Source organism: Lepeophtheirus salmonis, chromosome Z (assembly GCF_016086655.4).
Source record: "Lepeophtheirus salmonis chromosome Z, UVic_Lsal_1.4, whole genome shotgun sequence".
Taxonomy (NCBI): Eukaryota; Metazoa; Arthropoda; class Copepoda; order Siphonostomatoida; family Caligidae; genus Lepeophtheirus; species Lepeophtheirus salmonis.
In genome coordinates this window covers 11,129,607-11,155,075 of record NC_092584.1, presented here as the reverse complement: position 1 = coordinate 11,155,075, position 25,469 = coordinate 11,129,607, and the positions used below count along the sequence as shown (strand labels likewise).

General features: G+C 31.6%; 3 protein-coding genes across 5 annotated transcripts; 1 reads left to right on the top strand and 2 right to left on the bottom strand.

Annotated features, from left to right (window-relative positions):
• Positions 1 to 2,345: 2,345 nt before the first annotated feature.
• On the bottom strand, positions 2,346 to 4,771 carry LOC121130408 (XK-related protein 6). Its single transcript, XM_040726164.2, has 2 exons — positions 3,257 to 4,771; positions 2,346 to 3,195 (listed from the first exon to the last, which is right to left on the bottom strand). Exon 1 carries the CDS (start codon positions 4,552 to 4,554, stop codon positions 3,259 to 3,261), a length of 1,296 nt encoding a protein of 431 aa, XP_040582098.1. The 5' UTR covers positions 4,555 to 4,771; the 3' UTR covers positions 2,346 to 3,195; positions 3,257 to 3,258.
• A 348-nt stretch (positions 4,772 to 5,119) lies between these two features.
• unc-119 (unc-119 lipid binding chaperone) lies at positions 5,120 to 6,264 on the top strand. Its single transcript, XM_040726129.2, has one exon. The coding sequence runs from the start codon at positions 5,243 to 5,245 to the stop codon at positions 5,870 to 5,872; it is 630 nt and encodes a 209-aa protein (XP_040582063.1). The 5' UTR covers positions 5,120 to 5,242; the 3' UTR covers positions 5,873 to 6,264.
• Positions 6,016 to 23,510, bottom strand: LOC121130380 (uncharacterized). Of its 3 annotated transcripts, none has more exons than XM_040726128.2 (3): positions 22,857 to 23,510; positions 7,916 to 8,461; positions 6,016 to 6,497 (listed from the first exon to the last, which is right to left on the bottom strand). In XM_040726128.2, the coding sequence occupies exons 1-3, from the start codon at positions 23,437 to 23,439 to the stop codon at positions 6,373 to 6,375; spliced, it is 1,254 nt and encodes a 417-aa protein (XP_040582062.1). In that variant the 5' UTR covers positions 23,440 to 23,510; the 3' UTR covers positions 6,016 to 6,372. The 3 variants fall into 3 exon arrangements, 2 of the variants coding, with proteins under 2 accessions (XP_040582062.1, XP_040582061.1); XM_040726127.2 differs by having other exon boundaries at positions 6,016 to 6,527; positions 22,857 to 23,463; XR_011783851.1 differs by lacking the exons at positions 7,916 to 8,461; positions 22,857 to 23,510 and adding an exon at positions 6,620 to 6,756 and having other exon boundaries at positions 6,389 to 6,527.
• Positions 23,511 to 25,469: the final 1,959 nt, after the last annotated feature.

Below are 25,469 nucleotides of genomic sequence, written 5' to 3'. Positions count from 1 at the left end.
ATGTTTAAATGTACTTAAATAGAAAGGGGAGAAACCGTTCTCTAGCTGTAGTGAATTTGATGTGCATATTTAACTGGTTTCAGATATTCTTTAGAACTCACAAGGCCTTTTTTGATTGAAATATATGGTCGTGTATTAGCTCTTGTAATAAACTTAATTGTATTCCACGATTCACTCTTCTCGAGTCGCTTCTGCATCTCTTTTGTTCGGTCTTGCCCTCTGTGTGGTCATCAGTACTTTATAGTCATTTTGATGTATTAGTATTATTATGAGATCCTTTTCATATAAAGGGCGGCCCATTGAAATCTGAACACTGACTAATTCCATAATTAAGGAAGGTTGAGTGATTGAAATTAATTCATATTTCTATATACTAAAACATAAACAATGAGTTACAAGCCAAAACAAACCTGAGATCTCAAGCTTACGTACAACTAGAGAAAATGACGCTTGAACGTGATATACGAATTTCCATTGACGTACTCCAAGCAGTTGGGTGTCTCCAGTACAACCGTTTACGCCGTTAGCAAATCCAAAACGTTGAAGAGGAAGAATGGCTCATAAAAAGGCCAAACTGGATTCGGATGAGCTAAAGCACCAGACCAATCTCTTCAAGTCTGTGAGGGCTCATGCAAGAGATCTCGGGGCTTCACACTGAAAGTGGGTGGCAAGAGCCGTGGAAGGATGGAAAGGTTACTTTTGACACCATCAATGAAAGAAGCCCATCTCCTCCATTGCAAGACTATTTTGAATTAGTCTTTCGAGTAATTTAGAACTCTTTTTTTTTTACACTTTTGGCCCCTTATAGTCCTGGGAAGAACTGCAGTGTTCGTCATCAAAATACCGAGGCCCTCAAAGCCAATGTCAGCCAGCACTGGGACGCAACGATAGAGGACTACATTAATTATTAAGACAGCTGTGACGCACATATATTTATGTTATTAGTTTTGTTGAAATTATATTGTTAATTAATAAATTATGTCTTGTTGAAGGTTAAAATTCAAAGTGTTCAGATTTTAATGGAACACTCGGTATGTGTATATAGTTTGAGTTACAAATACAAAGCCCTCTTGAGCAGGGATTCTCAACCTTTTTTTAGTGATACACTACATGTAAAATATTCTTTCAAAATATCAAGTACTCCCTTGAGTGTCTCCAAGTCCCCCAAGTGTATGCGTAACCCTACTCAAGAACCACTGCCTTAGATAACTATACATGCCGTAGTTAACAGTTCGAATTAAAAAAACAACAACTTCAATATTCCATAGTTTTTCGACAACTTTTTAATTCAATTTTACGAAATGCCACAATCAACAAAGTCTCACATTATGGTTTCCACGGGCCCTCATTCAAAGAAATACCGTCGGATACCAATTATGTCTAAAAAACTGGGGAGACGTGAAACATCCTTAGTATTTATCACTGAATATGAGCATGTAGATAGATCTATCTATATTAAAATTGGAACAAGCACCGACGAATCTAGAGAACTGATCCCAGTTGATGAGTGATGTGTGGACAGGGGATGGATCTGCGAAAGAGGAGATCCAGCTACGATAATTCATCAATACACCCCCATAATTATACTTAAGCCACGGTATACTTACGTTCTATCCGAGGGGGGCCGGGGGTGAGGGTCAGAGAATTTTGTATAAATTCATCTAATATTTTGTTTTTTGAGACGAATAGTCAGGACCGTTACCATAATTTTTCTTGGGGAGGGACACCTTTGACAAAATTAAAAAAAAAAATTGATAACTATGAATATTGTTAAGTTCTAAGTGTGTCTCACAATTTCAAATTTCACCGACATAATTTCATTTTCTCAATAAAAATACTGTCCTTTCAACAAATTTGGTAACAAAATTTTATTCAGGGCGTGTGTGTGTAGAAAATACCTCTCCCCTGTAGCCGTGGGCCTGCATATAGTTGAATATAGGCTTATTATAGTCAAATTCTAAGCTCTTCTATTAAAACAAAACAAGATCCAAAAAATCAAATCTATTAATTATAAAATTTTTCACCTCCATTCTCTCAAAACCGATATTAATTTAGCCAAATGTCCTCTTTTTATCATGATAGCCTATTAGTGTGATCAGAAGTTTTTTTAAAGGCAATTTTTAAAGAAAATTACTCTTATATTAATGAAAGGATCGTAAAATGAAAAAACGTTCTATAACAAAACAAGAAACGATCAACCCCGAATTAAACAGAGATATTACAGTATTATTGTAGATAAAAATTCAGGCTTAATCCATGAAAATGACCTTATAAAAAAAATAATGCTTTGTTCTAATTGAATTTATTTCTCAACAAGAAAATAATCTTCTAAATAAGATCTTGTATTTATTTTTTTTAGTCAAAAAAATGAATCATTTAGAAATTAAATGACGCATTCAGACGTAAATATTTTTTATTTGCAAATTTAATTACAAAAAATATAAGAACACATTAATAAACATTCATGATTATTCGCAAATAATATACATATGAAATTATGATTTAATACTGCAGATTTTTATAACATTTGTGAATAAATTTGTACAATTCGTCTGAAACATCCTCATTTTTAGCACACACATTAAAATATACAGTCAAATACGGATTACGAGAAAAAACCTCTCAAAAGTAACTTTTTCGCCAGTCACAAGTCTTGAACTGGCTAAACTACTATTCAAAAAAGCAACATGATACTAAAGAAATCCGGATAAGTGCAACTTTTGTACGTAAATTTTACCTAAAAAATTATGTGATAGAAAGATAAAAATATTATAGGAATTCACACGGCCTATTTTTTCTTATATCACTTCTTTATTCTAAATAATATAATTTTTGTGTTCGATAATTTGATCGTTGAGGAAGATGAAAGAAATAATTAGGAATCTGTTTTAGCAAAAAACTGTAAATAAATACGCTTTGTTTATTCATAATTGTCTAGTTTCAGTGTGCATGTCCACAAAGTATTCCAAGTAATCAAGAAAGTAATTTGGGTAAGGGAAAAATCCGGATAAAACAATATTTTTACTGGAACCGAGGAGTTGTTTTCATCCGTATTTGGCTGTATATATTAAACTATAACATTTCTACAACGAAATATTGAATCTTGGTAAAACATAGGTCATAAAGATGTTTCAAACTTCTTTCCACTATTTTTGTCATGGTTGTCTGAGCCAAAATCCTCAACAATGGATAAATCTATACAGAACAAAAAAGATTTATTATTTAAGCTTAAGTGTAATGAAATCCAGACACATACCTCTACTTAAATGAGTAAATTGACCCATATTTCGCTCTACTCCGGACACAGTAGTTTGAGGTAATGGCTCTTTCCAAAACGGCATGGAACTTTTTTTCGCCGGAAGTAGTATTTCCGACTAAAGGAGGAACTGGAATAACTCGAGGTAACTTTTTCTTTTTAATATAGTTTTCATTTAAAGCACAATTAAATACAGCTCTGGCACTCTCTGGATTTTCAGGATAACTGGTCTCAGTCTCTGAAGTCCTTTTGTTAAAGTCACTATTGTTTTTAGGAAATATTTCTTTGGCTTCAGTGAGCTTTTTTACGTGAAAAAATCTGTAGTAGAGTACCATAAAGAGAAGACCCGAAAGGATGGAAGACACAACGACAAGAAGTACATATCTTCGCTCGATTTTATCGTATTGGAGTGAAATTTTGAGGCTATAATTCCACAACAGAGTCAATAATAAATTTTCTACAAAGACGATCAAATAATAAATCGTTATTTTGAACTTTGTGTTTTTCCAATCAAAGTTTAAGAAGTCAAATATATGAATGTATGATATGATAAACGTAGACGCTAGAGTCCTTTTACCACCGTTTCCTGTGTGAGTGAATATCAACCAAAGAAACATAACACTCCAATGAAGTCCGACCACAAGGAATATCCATGGTCCATAAGCGTAAGAATAAATTATAAATGCTAAAATTCTGGAAAAAAGAGTTCCTAGTCTCCAAATAAATTGGAATATCACACCGATCCATGTAAGCACGAGCTTATGCACATCTCTTTGATATACGTTTTTATTGAAGGAAGCCAATGACCAACAGAGATTAAAGAGACTAAGTGAAATTGAAATGTAGTTAACAATGGCAAGAGGCTCTTCATACTGAGTTCGATAGCCTAGTACGATTAAAAATGTGGATGATTCTAGGAAGGCGTGAATCATACGAAGTACACATAAATCTCTCATTTCACGCTTTACTTCTTCGATGTGTACTGGAGAAAATAGCTTGGAGTATCGCCAAAGAACTCCAAACCCACACAGATGAACTATGACAACAGCCGCTGTCCTTATAGGATCGTTGTAGCGATTGTATAGCTTCCTTTCCTCGTAGAACCATTTCAAGGATAGTATTTGTGAGAGAAGAATGGCTGTGACTATAGTAAGAGCAAGAACTAGAGTCCATAGTCTATTGACCTCCTGATAAAACGTATAAACACTCAAAATATCAAATGCTAAAGCACAAAAATAAAGAGTCACTGATATGAAGTTGAAAAGAAGATCACAAATGGGTAGGAAATTCGCAGACATGATCCATGGAACATGATGAACCCCCTCTTTTCACAAACAGTCAAGAGTTATGATCTTCGTAGCAATAACATTGTTTTAGATTCGATCATTTACCTGTGCTACAGCTATTACACACCCTATACCTCCCTCTTTTCCTCCGGGATCTCCCTTTTGAATTTAAAATAGAAATAAAAAAATAGCATAGCGTACATTCTTCTATGATGAGACCGTTCATACTATTTCTTAGATCATACAATTGATAATAAAATATGTACTTTAATTAATTTTTTAGAGACGTACTATGACTACTCTCTTCTGATTAATTTTTTCAAATAATATGTAGAGTATTGTACCTACATACAACAATGAAAAATGTACCTACTTTGAATGGAATTGGAATCCATATAAATGGATTAATGACGTGCATGAATCAGGAATTATATAATTATTTATATATTATAATTAGTTGAGGAAAGAATGAAATATTTTATTATTTGAATTTCTAATAAAATCCACCAATTAGAAGTCAATATGAACTTTTAAAAGCTAAATATACATACATGGTTTGAGATAGCAAAGGTATTGGGGCTTACCTGCTTTTAATATATATGTATAATGACATTATACTTACAGAAATATCTTTATCAAGACCACGTACTTACTTACATTGATTAGCTTGGTACTTATTAAATAGATTCATAGATTCGAAATGAGTGTCACGACTGAGCAACAACGTTGTTTGAAGGAGCCCGAGATTTCAACATCCTCAGGCCTTGAAACCTCTTCCATTACTCCTGAAGATGTTCTCAAATTCGAAAAAATTTCAGAAGAGTACCTCTGTCCTCCAGAGGCAAATGTCTATGATGTGGAGTTTACTCGTTTCAAAATTCGTGACCTTGATTCCAATGTTACACTATTTGAAATATTCAAACTACCCGAGGAGGAAGGCTCAAAGCCGGAGTTGGATAAGAATGGAGATGGTCGTTTTGTCAGATATCAATTTACACCTGAGTTTTTAAAATTACGCACAGTGGGAGCTACCATTGAGTTCTCTATTGGGAATAAACCCATCAAGGAGTTTCGTATGATTGAGCGTCATTACTTTAAGGAAAGACTACTCAAGACCTTTGATTTTAACTTTGGATTCTGTATACCAGGAAGCAAGAACTCCTGTGAGCATATTTATCATTTTCCAAAGTTGGATGATAAAACAATTCAGAGTATGATTGATGAACCCTATGAAACAAGATCTGATAGCTTTTATTTCATCGATAATAAACTTATAATGCACAATAAAGCCGACTACAGCTACAATGCGGGATTGCCGAGCAAGAAGTAAAGTCCTCAATCCTCCTAAAATATCCTTCTCTCTCTCTATATATATATATTTATCCTGGCTCAAAAATATATGAGAAAACTTAGCGAATGGATACCAATAAGTAATTATTTGCATGAATAAATAATAACGAACCAAAGTTTAAATTCAATTTTTATCTGTATTTTAGTTTTATTCACTTCTTAAATAATTAATTTCTTCTTCTGTATTAATTCTATTTATTATTCAATGTACACCAATCCTTACAATTTGTTAATTACACCAAAGATTAATTTATCACGAGCTTTTTATTCAAATATATTTTTTTTGCTGTTCGTCCAGTAATTTCATTTACAATTATATGTCATTCTAGTCTAATTAACATGCATTGAAATAAATGAAAAAGAGAGCTAAAATATTCATCTTATTATTATTAATTAATTATATCTTTTGAAGAAATCTAAAAAAAAAGAAAAAGGTTATTCATAACATAACATATTTGACGATGCCAACTTCTGGAAAAGCTATTCACATTTTTCAATATTATTTGAGGTTGGTCGTTGAGAAGAACACGTTTTGACGACGTTGTTGTTGTTGCTTTGTGGTGTGAAATAATTGCAACAGCCCGCTGAGGATCGATCCAGACTCCCTGTGAGAGATCCAAGACTACATTTATCATCTATAATTATATATATATTTATACATAAATATTTCTATATGGTAATAAAGAGTCGGGGCAATAACACGCCATCAAAATCATTCAATGCTTACAAATAGTATTATTATATCCTTTGATTGTGCTTTTGTCATTTGTATACATTATTCAAGTGATATCAAACAAACAAACTAATGATTCTGATTGGTTTGCTTTCCAAAAATATGGGTGTGTATTGAAAACATAATGGTTTTCATACTATCTATATATACTTTTAATAATAGGTATACATTTTAGATAGACTGCCAAAAGGTATATTGTCTCTCATTGTTATCAAATATAGAGGCCCTTGATTAATTTTGTGTTCTATCTTTTATATAAACTTGCTTCAAATACCTTTATCATTTATATAAGTGAATGAAAGGATTGTTATATATATAATTAAAAGTTCAATATGGCTACTTATACAGTAATACGGAACTCTTTTAAACTTATGATTCACTAAACCTTTTATTTTAGATCTACTATTTCAGTGGTTCTTTAACTACGGTATACAGTAACACATAGAGGTAAATAAAATGTGTCCTAAAGAGCTTTTTGTATTTGACAATCTGATGAGGGGGGTTTAATCTAAGTATAAAGTAATTTGTTGGTCACGTTCAGATGGTATTTTCTCGGCTTCTAAGGCACTTAGAACGATCTATTTTTTTATATTTATTTCATTTTTTTGTTTATTTTTAGTATTTGACCGAAACAATTTTACCACATTGACAAAAGCCTTGATTTCGTGTGAACGAAGGGTAAATATTTCTTTGCCGACCCTGTATATTTATTTTATTATGCCTCCTCGTCTTCTTTTTAAATATGTTAATAATGTTAAAACAAGATGTTAAATGGTATCTTGTTTTCTAGAATATTATTTTGTTTCAAGAAGTAAGGCAATAAGGCAACATTAATTACATTATATGGAATAACAACCAACAGAGTAACGCCTATAAAATCGGAAAGGGCTTTGACGTGAATGTTAGCCAGAAAATCTGGGTTGAATTTAAGTTATTTCTTTCTAAGCTGTGTACAATAGAGCATGAACAAACTAGAAATATATATGTTATCTACAAGGTATTGTAGAGTCTGTAGCTTGTTGTTCAAAAAATTACACATGCTCAGAAGTTTTTTGAGATATTAAATAATATTATCATTCAGAGAGTTGTATTATTTTACCAGAAGACGTATCTATTGTTTTGTTTACAAACGAATAGAAGTAAACAACGCTCATGCCCCAACAATTGTTATTCAATAATAATTCCTAAATCAGGAAGAGGAATTGTCTAACTACTATCAACTGATTTTGGGGCCTCTTTCTTTTTCTTTTTAGAGGAAAGGTGAAGTTATTAAAGTAATATCTTATTTACCAGTAATAATTCCATGGTTTATATGTTGCATCTCTGTAATGTTCTTTGCGTGAAAGAGTGTTGGTCGTGGTTGATGAAGGCTTGCAAGAGTCAATGAAGGAAGAGGTTGACTTAGGGACCCATTATTCTGATAAGTCAAGCCAACAGACGCAGCAGCAGTTGCAGCCGCGGCTGCAGCTGCTGCAAAGTATCTGTGATGTGCAGAATAAGCAAATCTTGCTGGACTGACAGGAAAACTTGATCCAATAACACTTCGGCTGTCAGTATGGAAGGGATCAATGGGATCGCTTATTAATCTAATAGACGAGGAATATGCCGTTGAGAGTAAATGCTGAATCACAGACATGGTGTTGCCATTGAAAAGCAAGAGATTGTCTGAGAGTTCAGACAAGTTTTTATTGGGGAATAACTTTTGAAGGACCTCCAATTCAGAGTCAAAGGAAGAGGGTTTGCTTTTATTATCCAAAGATAAGGGGGGTGTTTTCTCTTCCGGTATTTGAGTCTCTTTGTAGTCATCAAAGTCTTGAGAGGATAATTTACACTTTTCTGAAAATAAATTAAAGATAGTTACTCATGAGATCAAAAATTAATGAAATTACTATTCGAATAAGTATTAAAATACCAATCCTTACTTTGGACCCAGATCCGGGAAACAAATATTGATATCGTGACATCACGAATGTATTTAAATCATCGCAAAATACATGACGGAAAATAAGCTTATGAATTAATTATTAGTGGAGTATTGATCAAAAAATATAACCATCAATTAAGTAGTATATATACCATTAAGTTCCCTTGACAACCCATAACAATTGCAATTACATATTTGTAGTTTTTTTATTATATATTACATCACTTATATCCGTAATTCATAAATACATTTATTTATTTATTCTATTGTAATTATAAGTTTATCATGGTTGAAAAAAAGTCTTTGATTGGGAAGTAAAAATCGATACAAAAATCTATATAAAAAGCTTCACGTAAATTGTACCACGTTTCACATTGTATTTTAATGATTTTAATACCATTCGAGGGGGGAGAAACAGGGTATTTCATTCTTCCTCTCTAACAATTTTTCTTTACAAATTGTTATGATATCATTATATGTAGCTTATCAATTAACTATAATTAATAACCAAAGTCATGAATGAAAAAATTAGATAATGGAAATTATCATACACACAGTTAAGTAAAAGAAAGTTTAATTAATTAATTTTTCTGTAATTCTTGACTACCAAAGAAGAAAGTGTCTACAGTGGTTGTAAACTTTGATTTCACTACAAATTAAGTTTTCTGTCAAAAACTATGGATTTCTTAAATTTTTTGTCAAAAAATTTAATTTTTGAATTTTTTTTGATAAAATAATTTTTTTTAAAACAGCTGGGGATTTTAAAATTTTTTTTCCAAAATAAATGTGTTTTTTTTGTTAACAACTATGGATTTTTTGAATTTTTTTTTCCCAAAAAATAAATTTTTATATATAGCGGAGAAATTTTGGTAATTCTTACCGACAACATTAATTTTTTTGTGAATAGCTGATAAATTTTTGTAATTTTTTTCCACGAAATTAGTTTGTATTTTGTAAATAGTTGAGGATTTTGATTTTTTTTATAATTTTTAATAAGTTGTTGTTGGTTTTGGAATTTTTTTTCCAAGAAATTCAATTTTTTGTGAATAGCTTTGGATTTTTGAAATATTTTTCCAAAAAATTTAATATATGAAATTTAATTTTTATAACTTTTTGTGAATAGTAATTTATTTTTGGTTTTTTTTTCGGAAAAATTCCATAAACCAAGCCCTCTCTCCCCAATATCTGGGTAATTTAATAATTGTTTGATAAATATTAAGAGTAGAAAATAGGAATAAATAAAATGGGAGCCTTCCATGTATAGAGTGTCCTCTCTTCTCACAAAATTTCTCCTAACCTAATTACCTTATCTTCAAGAATACATCACTTTCGATTGTTGCAATCAAAGAATATATTTGAATATACGGAATTATTTTTGAGAATTTACGAGAAAGGAAAATTTGAAACACTCCTTAGAACATATTTGAAAGGATTATCCCTATTTTGCTTTATAAAAAATAAGACTTTCCTGAAAAGAAAATGTGTTTTTATGAATTAACTTTTGTTAACTTTTGTGCTTTTTGTTAAAAAATGTTAAATTACTCATATAAAAAATCTAATCAAGGTTTTGATTCGTCATAATCTTGAATCCTACAGTATTATCAAAGCTATTAAAAGATGTTTTGAATACTCATTGATGCCATCATAAATATATATCAACCATCTTGAATGTAAACGCATCCAATGTTAATAAAAATTGTTTAACTGTTTAGGACTATATTAAAAGTATTAAACAAGAATTGCTTGTGAAATATACTTAATTATTTATTCAACAAATTCAATTTGTAAATTAAAGTAATTCACTATATTATTTATGGAACGGATAACGGTCGAAAGCACTAGATACAACATAGTAACCGAACTAATCACTCGAATGGTTCAAAGTGTTTATGTATATTGATTCAAGGTCATGGAAAAAGAGGATAATTTACAGTCCTCAATTAGCAGCAAACAAATGTGATTTTCTTCATTATAGCTATTCCTCCCTTCCCCCATTATATAACGGTGAGACAGCTAGGCGGATCTCTTTCAAAACATTCTTTCAAATTGTAAGGGTTTACTTGTCAATATTTGGTTTATTTTTTGTAACATGCCCAAAATACCCTCAATTTTGATAACTCAAGAAAACTCCCTAAGAAATCCTAAGTGTCAGTCACTGTTTTTCATGAGCACACTCACTCGTTACTTCTCAATATAATGATTCTTATACCAATTCATATGATGTGTTCCCTCCTCAAGAATAAAGAAGTCTAATAAGATTTTGAACAAAAGTAAAAAAAAATAAAAATATGATAGGATTACTAATATGCACTTTAGTCTCTAGAGAACGTACACAAACAAAGCCCTATGCTACATACAAAGTAAAATAACAACTATAATCCTCCAATATGATGAGGGTTTCAATGCTTGTGACGTGAGTAAAAACGCTTCAGGATGCAACAATTATAGAGTGTGAGTTATATATATATATAAATTTGTATAAAAGTGTGACCATACGCGCGGATTTTTCGTTTCTGGTTGGTAATCTCAGAAGTGGTCTTTTATTTTTCAAAGCCCTTATCATTATTCTCTGATTCTTGACCAGAGAACCTCTATGTATACAGTAATACCTAGTGTGTGTACTCATAAATGATGAAGAATACAACTGGAGGATTTCTTGAGGAGTTGTAAGTAGTGATGAAAATCCAGAGGATTTTTGTTCAGCTCTTCCATTTTTTTTTTGGAGTTGGCAAACTAAGGAGTAAATTTTATGATCCTGACTTGTTGTCATTAATATTTAGCTCCTGAGGAGTCAACTTCCTTTCCTACTACATTCAATTATATTCAAAACCAGATTGAAAATTTATGTGGGATCATAAAGGAAGGAGAATAACCCTCATGATTTGTTGTAGATTTATATTTGTGAGTCCTTGTTGGACTCAGAGTAGAATTGAGGATCGACATCGGAGTAATTCTTGCCATGTCCTTGTTTATTTCCATCTTCCCCCTTGCCGCAGCTACTTGTAGCTGATCTAATACAACCTCATGACAGCTAAGCTGCTCTTCTCTAAAAAAAAAATCCAAATTTTCCTTGATTTTTTTTACACATCCCCAAAAAAGCTACATGATTGGCATATTTGAGAATAATCATTACGCTGCAATCAAATTGAAGAAGCTCCTAGCGTTTTTTTAGAACACTGTGGGTTATTGATATCAATATAAATTGTATAAACAGCTTTCCAATATATTATATACACTTTCATACATACAATCACTTGATAAATGCTCTGAATGAATCGTAGTTCTTTAGATAATTGATTCAACCATTATTTCTCCTGCGAGTGTACAATAAGAAAAATACTATTTCTTTTGATATAAAAGTCTGTTTGTGACTTATACTAGATGATAACCATTACATTTTTACGCAAGGTGCAGATAAAAAATTATATATAATAACCATATAATACATAAGAAACCAATAAGAAACATGCAAACAATATATATATATAATTGAATTGATTCTTTAATTCGTTTGCATAATACGAAATAATATAACATTAACAACAAAACCCTTCTATAGTTTAACAATATCTACTACAGAGTGCTCCAGAATTAAAGACCCATACCCTTCTTAGTGTCTTTCAATTTTGAGTAGTATTGTATGTAGAGATTTCTTCAGTCAAGATAGAAATATTTTGAGGGAAGCATGGGGTTTTGGGGCAGTAGTCAGGAACGTTTTTTGGATTTGGGATACTGGTGGAAGGAGGTATATACAATATTGAAATAATTGTAAAAAGAAATCCATTATTTTTAATACATTTTTATCTTATTTTCCCCCCATTAATATTTATTCCCTTTGCAATCTCCAAAACAGTGCTAAAATGTAAGGGAAGGACTTGACGATTTCCTTTTTTTAATTCAAATTTTTGACAATTAGCCTTCCAGAGCGGGTTGCCTCTTTGATCACAAAATTATTGGAATTGAATCTAGCGCAAACAGAGCGTACTTATGGAAAGCGTGATACATGTTACAAAAGCCATATATTTGATAAATAATGGAATTATTTTCATGAATTTTGTGATGTCAAAACCTGTCTGTCTTGCCTATCAGTCGGTACGGTACATCAATTTTAAACATGATTGTCGAACCTTGTAATTCTATTACACTTGGTGAGTCCTTGTTGGACTCTGAATATAATTGAAGATCTACACCAAAGTAATTTTTGCAAATGTCTTTCTTTATTGTCTTCTCATCCTACTCCTTCTTTACAGCTGATTGTAGCTGATTTATATAAACGTTATAGCAGCTAATCTCCTCTCCTCTAATTCATTCTTATAATTGTTAGTGCTACCATTTTGTTTTTTGGTTTCTTTTCTTTTAACAAGCCTAAAGTCGTCCCAATTGTTGTCATTGATTATTATGGTCTTCAGATGAATTTTTGTAATAAAGGCTATAAGCATATGGAGTTAAAAATGTCCCCGAGTATTTTAACAACCGGTTTTACTCGATTCCAAAGTTTCACTACCTACATAGTCGACATAGTTAAGAAAAGGAAAAAACCCTCCCACAAAATCCATCCTTATGTACCCAGAAAAGACATTTATAAAAAAAAGCATATAAAGAAAAAAAGGATTTACCTTTGTTTTTAAGAAAGGAAGAAAAATGAAATATGGGCCAAATTAAAAAAAAAAAAAAAAAAAAGGTTATAAAAAGGATTGCCCTCTTTTTTGAAAAAAGAAAGACTCAGCTACATTTTTCTTTGTCCTAGTCTCTACTCACTTTAAAAACGGCCCTTACCACAGCCTAAACTGCAAAAACAAAACAATACAAGAATTATACTCTTTTTCCCATTTTCTTCAGCTGATCCTAACTTCCTTGACCTATATTATAGGATATCATGAATAGGTTTCCAGACTCAGCAAAGATTCTTTGTTGGTAAAATATAACGGAAGCCCCTCCAGCCCACCTCCTATGAGGCTTCTTCACCGAGTTGTTCAGAACCAGGGCGACCATATTGAATGAGATATTTGTCAATTAATGTTCAATATTAAATATGAATGTGTACCACCGACGCGAGAATGCCTTTTCAAGTGGAGGAGCCGAATTCAAGAATGATGACGTCATTTGGAGGGAAGCGGCTATGATATTAAGGTTTTTTTTGACAATTTAGAATGAAAAGTTTTTTGTTTTTAAATGAATACCAAATTTGAGAAATAATTTTTTTTAGAAAAGACAAATATCTTTTCCTTAAATTTTAGATTTAAATTTTTCAGAAGAGACTGAATTTGAACGAGTAACAATTAAAAAAAAAAGGATATTTTTTTGGATTTTTTTTTTGACATTTCAACTCATTTTAAAATGATAGATAATTATAAACACAGTTTACTGCACATTAATTCTATCAATATAATCCCTATACTTAGGGAATTCTATATTTTGAAAAGGTTACTTCATATTTGTCGCTTAAAGCATCTCCCTCTCCCACTTCAAAAATAATTTATTAAATAGTATAAATTTCAATGTAAATGAAAAAAAGGGAAATTTTCTAAGTATTTGCAGGGACCTCCGAAGGGGAGGAGGATTAGAGGGGCGGTAGCCCTCCTCAAATTAAGGAATTTTTGCTGCAATTTGCATTCGGCCAAATTATTCAGTCGAGGAAACAATTTAATATTTAAGTTTTTGATCAAAAAATTTGATTTTTTTTGAATAGCTGTGGATTTTAAAATTTTTCCCCAAAAAATTTTATATTTGAAATTTAATTTTTGAATTATTTTTCCAAAAAGTTAATTTTTTTTGAATAGCTGTGAATTTTTGTAATTTTTTGTTAATCGCTGTGGGTTTTTGAAATGTTATTCCAAAAAGTTTAATTGTTTGTCAATAGCTGTGAAGTTTTTGCTATTTTTTGACTAACAATTTAATTTTTTGTGAATAGCTATGGATTTTTCTAACTTTTTCCCAATTTTTTTGTTTTTTTAAACAGTTGTGTTTATCTAAAAAAATTCCTAAATCAAGCTCCCTCAGTATATAATATATATTTTACATTCAATTTCCAATTAAAAGATGTAATCCCTAAACTAAGTATTATTTATGGTAAAATATTATATTTCATTTTGAATGAAAAGGTGACAAAAGGAAATTTTTTATTGTGATAATTATAAAATCTCTGCAAAAGTGGGGAGGGGGGGGCATGCAATGGCTCCATATGGTTTTGTCCCCACTGATGAGTATGAATAAATATTTCGATTCCAACAGTAATCGGAGAGTTTTAATCAAGAAAGCGAATTTAATCTTCCAAAAAAACTAATTCAGATAAAATGTTTAAAATATAAAATTAAAAGCCATTTCATTTATATATTTACATTTTTTTGTCATTGTTTATAAATGAGGATAGGAAAAAAAAGGGATCAAATCAAAACAAATAAATGGGATTTTTTTATTTCTTTGTTTTTGAATGGGTGTATTTTTTGGTAATGTCAAAGAGCAAACTTAAATTAATTTTGTGAGTTTTTTTGTTTTAAATAAAACATTAACAACAAAATCTGAAGTAGTTTTCCTACTTCAAATAATACAATAATTTATTTATGGTAATATATATGAGGTTTTGTGACTAGATATTACATAATATATAAAAAGGACATATCCAAAACATCAACACCTCCCTTGTATTTTTCTCGGTTGTTAATTTGTATACTGATTCCCAGAGATTCATACATAGAGATTAAATACATTCATAGATTGATGATATGAAAAAGTAGTTGACCAAAACATGCAAATTGTAATAGTTGTCAATAGTTTAATTTTAAACTAGTTTTAAACAGATCATTTTATGAAAGGTATTTTAATATTTATTCAAATTTTTAAACTTAAATATATTTTTTTCTTAGTCTTTCAAAATATTTATGATGGATTTGGGAGATTTTACTGACTATAATTCCATTTAAGAATAAATAAATATTAATACTGAAATTGAAAAATGTTTGTAAGTATGCTTCGAATTTTGATTCAGCTGATTATTGTTATTATTATGCCTGCATAGCATTTTGAAATAGATTTAACTAGTGTGAATATAGAGTTTGATTCAGGAGATGAATGAAAACCATGATAATTAATAGATTGGAAGACCTAATTATTTTTCTTGGAACCAATATTTTTTGCAACGCCAAGATTGAAAAATTAAAGAGAATATTACTATGTTTTATTATTTGTACAAATACGAAATCCTATGTGAAATCAAAACTAAGTAGTTTCTGAAATATTAGTTTATAAGCATATAAATTTAATACTGCAAAGTTCCATTATTGGTAATGTGTAAGAAACAATATTTTTTAGTTTCATTGGAGGATCCAGGACGAAAAATAATCAAGCATTTAATAAAATGCTTATAGAGAAAATGTAGTATAAATTATTTTTGAAGGAAATATTCATTCACAAATATTCCCTCAATCATTATTCAGTGTCAAAACTCGCCGAAGTAATTGAAAAAGAGATTATTAAAAAAGAAATTGGTATATAACTTAAATTTTTATTAAATTCCCTTCCCAAAGAAACATCCTTGAGGGCCTTGCCTTGATGCCTGGTTCTGATATAAGATTATAGAATCATCACAAATCGTTTTATTGATCTAAAGTATCCATTTCTCAATCTACATGTCAATCAAATTATATGTATGTAGTCTGTAACTTCCCCTTCTCAATAATGTTGAAGAGGATTATCTGACTGTATAACGTGATCCCCGCCCACACCATCATAGAAAGGGCTCTATGACACTCAAATGGATATATTTTTTTGACAAAGATATCAAAAAGCTAGAGGTCATAATTTGAATGCTACATTTTTACTCTTTATTTTTAACATTCTTAATCAGAATCCTTTGTTGATAGAAATGAACGGTGGGTCAAAGAATACAAATGTTTATTTGTTTCTATCTGGGAATACAAAATGGCAGAAAATTCAAATTTTATAAGCTCCCGTATGCATTAAAGTTTAATGTACATTTGGATGTCAGAGTAGGTACATATACACATTTAAAACACCCTCCAAATTGGTTGTAAAAAACAAAACAAAAATATTACTTAGCTTGAACAATATTTTTTCCAACATTTCTAAAATTTATATTCTTTAACTAATGATTGTCTATTCAATGAACACATTATTTGCATTTAATCTTTGGAAATGCCGTAAATTTATCTTCTATAAAAATATCCCAGTTTCATATTTCCCCCATTCCTTATATTTAAGCTTACTCTGGAAATTGTTTTTCATACTTTATACATAAAAAACTAGTTTGTGAATGTAGTGAGAACAAAATCAAGTGATGAATAACAGTATTTATTCAATACGGCCTTCCTCAACCTTAATGACAGTCTCTCCCCTTTTTTGAAGGCTGCACAAACTTTATGGCTTTAGTTTTCTTACTACTTAACCCAGGCGGCCTTCATAGCGAACTCATATAAGGATCATCAAATTTTTGTCATTTTTTCTCTTTTTAGGCTCAATAAAAAAAATGAAAAATATATTCTTAAAATCTATATTCACTACAAAGTAAATATTTTGTGGCCTTTTTTATTATTTGAATTAGATGTGCGACCTAAAGAGTACCTTGTAGGACAATGTAATTTTGCATAGGTAATTTTCAATCTATATACAAACTTTTTCCGCACTACCCGTAATGGAAATTCGAAAAAAAGTTGAAAAACAAACCGCCCTGAAGAACACATCTAGTACCCATACATATATTTCTTTCTCTACGAGGATTCCCTTTCCTGCTTGACCAATGTGCTCTTATAAAAATGACAATATTTTTATATAAAAATGATTAGTGAGTCCAATAATGCGATCACCGTAGATAGGAATGCCAATGGAATTAATGTCCCTTTAAAATATAATAATACTCTTTCCACTTCTTCTTCCCTTTCCCAGTTTTTATTTTCCTTATTGTTATTTGATCGCCATCTCCTTCTCCTCCCCACTACTACGTGTTCATTCCATCAATTCCATACATACTTAACCCCTTCCTCTACATAATATGAATCATCCCAAAATAATCTCTTCTCCTTATTATCTTCATACTTCACACATAATATCCTCATTTCTCCTTCTACTCACATCACTGAATAGTAGTCACTTTATATAAAGTATAGTATATAAAAGACTTTTTATTCAACAAGAAAAAAGAAGCTAAAAATATTTCAAATACTTAATTTTATTATTATTTATTTTTTGTCAAAGAGCAACCATTGAATTATCTCTCGTTCCCCCCATTGATAAAAATACATATATATATATATGTACATCCAACGTTTTGAAGAAAGTATATTGTGTATACATATATATAGTATAAAAAAAAGCGGAAAGAAGTGAATTTGTTTATAAATTCAGGGAATTAAATCTTATATAAAAAAAAACTTCAAAAGGGTATAAAGTTCTTTTTTTATTTATTGAATAGATAAGTGGTTATTACCTCTTTTTTTTTTTTTTTTTAGAGATGAACGAGTTAAAAGATCAGACATATATTTTTTCCCAATTTAATTAAATTTTCGTTTCTGTTTATCATTCTTTCCCTTACTCTATTTAGAGGACAAAGGGCTTGATTATGGGCAATGTCTCTAATTTAGGGAAATACTCGTTACTTCACTAACATAAAAATGTACATAAAGTGTATTAGACTGTGAGATGATGATGGTTTATCTTCTTTTCTCATAATCAATGTTTTGAACGTTGATTGGTTAAGTTATAATTAGGAGAGGATGAAAACATTACACCTACAACGGACCAGCTTTTTGTAGTAGTTATAATATTTTTTTTTATATAATCTAAAGCTGTTCTCTTTTATTTTTTCCTTTTTGAGGAGAGAACATATTACACGTATAAACTATAAAGTCTAACCACAAATGGGGTTTGATCATGAATGACGAAGAATAACCGATGAGTTAAAAGTGTAGGTCCTTGTTCGACTCGTAGTGGAATTGAGGATCGATATGGGAGTAATTCATTGCTAGATACGGAGTTGATTTTTTGTTTATTTGACTGTATCTTACAGCTGCTCGCAGCTAATTTGATTAAGCGTCATGACAGCTAAGCTGCTCTCGGCAAAACATTCTTCAAATATAATTCATTTTCGGTTTCGTTTTTTTTGTTTTTAAATAGCGTTAAATAGTATTATTTTCATTCATGAGAGCAATGTTCAACAGAAAAAAACAGTAGAAAAACAGCAAATGCTCAACTTAGTAGAATTTGATCCCCTAATTACAAATAACTCATCTTTTTTTCTCTTTTAGACTCATGGCCTTTAGAATTCTTATTTCAAAAAGGAAAACGATATAGATCATATTTGGGGAAAATCTTTTTTTTTTTTTTTTAATTAAAGTTAATATTTTTTGCTATCAAGTGAAAACTTTATAACTTTTAACTTCTTTGGTTCCTTTTAGCGACTATTTCGTATGGAGAAAGTTCAACAGAGGAGCCTATAACAGCATTAAAGTAATAAAGAGTAAATATTTGACATCTTCTGTGAGATGGTTCCAATCACGATTACTCTCAGGAACGTTGGAGGCTGTAAGGGAATCGTTATTTTAATGCTTTAAAGATACAATATAATATCCCAAAATATTCAAAGGATTTTCAAACTTCGTCCTGTTTATTATTAATAATGAAGAAGCCAAATTACACTTATACAATAATGTATTTTTTTAAAAGTTTAATTTGTTGATTTGACAACTTTTTTTCGTATATTTAGTTAACTATATAACGTTTTTCCCTACAGTCTAATTAGTTGAATCAAGTATAGGACGTGTTCTTCAACACTAATTTGTTATCATAAATTGACAATAGTTATTACTCATCAAAGAATACCATGGGGTGCATCAGCATAAACACAATTTTGAACTAAAATCATGAAAATAAATCCAAATAATTTATGAACCGAATATTTACATATGTACAACCCAATTTTTTATAAACATATTTGAGTTAATTAATGGCTTATTATTCAAATTTGTGGTACTAGTTCATATATATTCAAGACCTAAAACTATAGTTCAAATCTTTAATTTGAATTAAGGTTCTTATATTGGCCATATTTTCTTAGTGTTATAATGAATTTCCCTACTAAATGTAATAGTTTTAAGGTCATATTAGAGGTAAAAGGTCACAAAAAAGGTCATCTTATTCTAATGATTGATTTAGCATCTAGGGTGTCATACTTTTATGGGGAACTATTAGCTCGACTTTCACTTGTATATTGATGAAAAAGTTATGTCTTGAAAAGTTTCCGTCCTCAAAAACCATTTTTATTACCTCAATGACCATATGGAAATAATCTTTTTTAAACGACATTCTCTATTTATTAAGGGAATCAGAGTTATCAAACTCAAATGAAACTCTTATTAAATTTCAAAAGGTCCATTAAGGTTTGTTTTTCTCCTGTGATACAAAGTATACAGTCCGGACTTTTCCTTTTGAAGACAAAGAAATTAAAGCAGAACAAACTGTGTACTTCGGATACTCAAAGGATCATAAACTCTGTAGGGATCTCTGAATCGAATCAGAGCTAATTCCTAAGTTTATGGCAAGTGGCTGAAGCAATAGAAATGCCTGTTATGTGGAGTATCCAAATCAAACTTCGGATAGTTGGACAACCGATCATGACGGAAATTGCTTATGAAGTAAGAGAAGAAATCAGAAATAAAATTTGTGGAAAAATGATTCAATATTGACTTAATTTGTTCTTGATATGATCTTTTGAACAAAATACATCATTGTGACAATAAAATCAACCATTCTAGCTTGCTTTTGGGTTGATCGGCCACCCCTATATAAAAGTTGCTTTCTAATTGATGATATTTATTAAAGATACTGAATAAAGAGCTCTATTCATTTGTTATAAATGTATATATATATATATATCATGGTTAATAGAAATACAAGGTTATACCATAACGCGTTTACGACTGATGTTTGACTTCCACTAGGCTTTTAATATTGACGTCATAGTAGATGAGTGGTTGTGTTGTCAGCAGTCTGAACAATACATCAGATTGAAAATTATAGCAAGCCCGATTACATGATGGTATAACCTTGTATTTCTATCAACATTGATATATATAAGGCGAGGGAAAAAGTAATTTCGTATTTCCCGGTCTTTTTTAAACAAAATATATATCGTTCGTTATTGGTCTCCTACGATAAAAAAAGTTTTTGAAGGGTGTAAGTGTATGCTACAAACGTTTTTGGACTGTATTGCGCTTGCCTGCTTCAGACGTGAATTATCTTGCACGTCAAGTATTGAAGTCTCAAAGAAAAGTTGAGATGTATACGGGACTGAGACTCTTTCGGTTCATGTTGCACAAGCGTGGTTCGATTTTTTTTTGCTTAATTCTACCCTTGCTCTCAAAAATTCGACCCTTTGATGATGGAGATAAAAAAAGTGTGGTCAACGCTAGTGAATAGGAGATAAGATATCAGCAAGATACCGCCAGGTCGGATTTATCTTTGATGCCGCACCAAAAGCTCCGGTAGCTTGGATGGGAAGTTTTATATATCCACCCAACAGCCCAAGGGATTATGAAGTTGGATTCTCGGGTCAACAATTTGTAAAATAGAAAGGGGGATACTTGGCTTAAATGGGAGGATTGTAACATTTCTTTAAAAAAACATTGGAATAAAGCAAAAGATACGATATTACTTTTGCATCAAAGCTACATATAAATAGAGCAAGGAAGATTAATAACATAAATAGGAGGAGCCATAAAAAAGGCCCTTTTATTTAGGAAACAGCGGGAAGGAGAAGAAAGAAGAGAGAGAGAGAGAGACTGAATAACAACAACCCAAAAAGGTAAGAAAAAAAAAAAGCAGAACCCTTTCTTTTCCTCATTTTTAATAAAAATAGGGGAAAAAGTTATTTTTTTATCTTTTTTTGTATGCCTGCGTTTCAATTTGCTATACATATATATATTTACTTCTTGTGTTGAATAAATGTACATATATTAATTACATGCCATATATAACCATACTTCTTACCGTTCTCTGGGGTCCTTTCTTTCCCTCTTTTTTCCATTCCATGTTGTGTGTGACTCTTAAGTCTCATAAACTATCCAACTGTCATAAACAAAAACCCAACAAAGTTGTTGTTTATGAAATACACACGCTAAATATTCCCCTTTTGACTACATACTACATATGTAGTCAAAAGGGGTTGAGTACTTTTTAGTTATTACCTCCCCAATTGTAAAAATAATAAAAAAAATCCTTCATAAGGAACTTGAAGAGAGAAGGACTCTGAGAGAGAATCAGATTATGATGAGGATGATTTCTATGTACATAGTTAGTTACGAATAAACAATGGGAAGAGGAGATATACAGGGTGCGCTAGCTATCTCTGTCACAAAAGGTTTTTTTTTTTTTTTTTTCGAACGATATTTTCTCTACAACAAGTTATCAAATTAAATATGTATATAAAACCAAATTGTGAAAGGTTGACGGATTCTGATTTCTTTTATTTGATAAAATCCCCAAAAGCCTTTATTACAATATCTATATGAGGACGAAAGGTCGAGCAGGACCTCGCCACTTGGTCCCTTGACCAATTCTGGAACTCCTTCATGATCTGACTGATAAGTTTGTCTGTAGTGATTGGTTTGTCGTTTGATCACGCCCCATTCTAAAAAATCTATCAAATTCAGATCCGGTAAATTTGGGGAACAAAAGTAGTCGTCAAAATTGTCTTGAAACCATTTGATATATTTTTTTTCCATATGTACCAGGGGGGCGAGTCAACATGTAAGGCCTCCTATTCGTAACCATGGTGATCCAGGGCTTCACCGACTTTTCTCTAGAAAGTCCAGGTAGGCATTACAGTTGACCCTGAACCCTTGGGGAAACACATGGAGAGGCATGAAGTAGCCTTCGGAGCTAACCACCCCAAATACCATGACGTGGGCTAGGAACTCTAAATATTTGGGATTCGTTAATTGATTCCATTTTTCCAACTGGTGCATGTTTGGAAAAGCTACCTAACAAAAAAAATCAGTTGCCACCCACCTAAGTGTTTGCCTAAGAGAGATCCGGAAAGTGGGAGCATAGATAGCTTACACACCCTGTATGTGTATGTAGAGATGATAAAAATAAATTAAAATGTGTGTGTGTGTGTGGGGGGTCTATGAAAAAGATGTTCTAGGAAAGGAGGAATGTCTTTTTTCTTCTTCCTTCATCATAAAATAATAGTTTTTTTCCCTTCTCAATGAATGTATGTACTTTATTAGAATTTTATGCTAATACTGCATATCATCATTTACCCCCCACAAAAGTACTTTATATTCAATGTGTACTTACTTTGTGGTGATGACGTCGTCTTTCCAAGAGGCTCTCCACCCCCAATTCCCGCTCCTCCTTGAACTGCAAGAGGTTCAAAGGGTCGTTTGATCATCTCCTTCTCCAAAGACTCAGCCGGGCCAGGTGAAGAACAACTGTTTTGACGTGATGGTGAGGATTCTTCATGTGAGGACTCTTCTAGATCCGACTCGGGCCTTAGAATAGATATCCCCAATTCCCTTGCTTCAGCCTCTTCTTGTGCCTGCTGTCTTCGAAGAGCCACTTGTGCCGCCATGACACGCTGTCTCTCTGCAATGAGTGTGCATTTGGCGCAAAGACAGTCTCTCCATCGGCAGTAGCGTTTGTGCCCCTTGAGAGCGGAGACGATTCCATGATTGCGACATCGTGCACATTTGGGTGTTCTTTGATATCTCTCACTGTTGTTGAGAGTGTTGTTGTTGCTACTGCTGGAGCTGCTTCCTGGAGAGGTCTTCATTAGGTTCACGGATGGAGGAGAAAGGAGTGAAAGATGATCCTTTACACTACTTTGTCCTGATTGCTGCGAATGAATATGCTCAGCATTGTCCTTGGAGGAAGATGCCATTCCTTCTCGATATATAAGGACTCTGTTACTGTGTAATATTTTTATCCTCTCTTGATACAATTTCCACCTCCCCCCCTTCATATCCCCCCTTTTCTTAGGATATTTTTATTTTTTTCGAAAGAGGCTTTCTTATTCAAGATATTTTCAAAGCTTTCTAGCTCCTCCCCTCCAATCAAGTCTTTGCTTTACAGCCACGCATCTCCATTGGTTGATACTTTTTATAGTAAAGCCTTCCTCATTGGGTGAGAGCATTGATACTCTACAATAAAAATAGCACTTCTTCATGTAACCAGTTCCTACTATCCGCTCTACTCCTTCTAATACAAAATAACACTTTTGATTGGGAAAAACTCTGGCTTTTTTTCTCCCTCTATTTTTGAAATTGGAGGAAAGACTTATGTGATACTTACAAAATAATAATGAAGCCTATGAGAGGGCTCCAAGCTCTTATAAATATAAAAATAATTTTTCTTAGAAATATCTCTTTGGGAATGACCTTCAAAATAATCATCTTTTCTTCATATTTCACTTTGTAGGAAAAAGTAAAACGTTTTCAAAAGGTTTTTTAGTACTAATAAGTACAGGGCTCTTTAAATAACTTGGATAACTCAGGAATTAGGTTTCTGTCATTCCTTGTTTAAGTTACCGCCATTGCTTTGCTGCGATTGGTCCGTCAAATTATATTAAAAGTTAATAATTCACTCTAATTTCTCAATCATTGTTTTATAATATTTATACTATTTCAACAGCTAATGATTGCAGCAACAATAATTTAACCATGACAATCAAGGAGGGCTTTTGTAAGAAGAACATTTCTCTACACAGTTAAGATTTTTACAATGTACGAAATTGCAAAAACAGAAAAAACAAAAATACTACGACTGGAGAACCAACTCAAGTGTGCACAACATTATTCTTCACTTATCATTGAAATCCGTAATCCTCCCATCTTTTATTTAAAAAAAACAAAAACAAATTCTACTCTAGGGATATGGTGTGACGTCATAATGAGATAATATTGTCTATGTGCTAATTAATTGATGACATTTATTGTTACGAAAAAAAGAAGAAGACATATTTTGATGGCTTCTTCTGTATACTAAGTACTGAATAGTTTAGATAACTTACAGCTTGCAAAAAGGAGGATTTTGTTATTGCCTGTTTAAGTTAGGGAAAAATCTAGGGCTGTGCAGCAATTGGTCCATTAGTCTACTCCAACATATGCTTATTCTGGCATCAACTATTCAATCATACAAGACGGTACCCTATCCAAAAAGGCAAAGCGGACCCATCCTTTGTGCGTAACTTATTTTCAAAGTTTTTAAGAAAAAGAAAACTGGGCCACCGTACACTTTAGATCAGGGGTCACCAATTTGTTACGACCAGCACAAAAAATATGTATAAACGAATCAAGAAATCAAAAGGATACAATATTTTTAGAACAAGTTCAGCGGGTGACCAAGAATAAGCCAACGGGAAATAGACAATGACCTAAGCAAGAATTACACTCAGAGTCTAACAAGAACTTACAAATATAACTCCACAACTCAGTGTTACACTTATGCCCAATCAAATTTAGAATATAATTGAATCTTATTTAACTAGTAAAGATTTAAATAATAATAACAACTGCTAAGGAAAAGAACATTCATTTTTCAGATTACCAATTCTAAACAAGTGTACCAGCTACAAAATTAGCAGGAGTGATTTGACTATTGGTAACATTTTTATATAAATTTAGAATCGTCAGGATTTGAACCTTTTTCTCACCTCTATCTATGCACCACAGGACAACAAAAGAAGTATGTTTAAAAGATGACTACCGTTAGTTTTATATGTTTATAAGAAGTAAATGAACTAACCAAGAAATGATAGAGAGAATACAAATAGTACGTGAAAGCCCACAACAAACCATTTGTACACAATGGTTCATAGTAATGATTGATATTAAATATAGTACAATCAACAACTTCCTTGGATGAATGATATGTGTACCTATGTACAAACAAAAGCGTGTTTGAAAAAAGGAA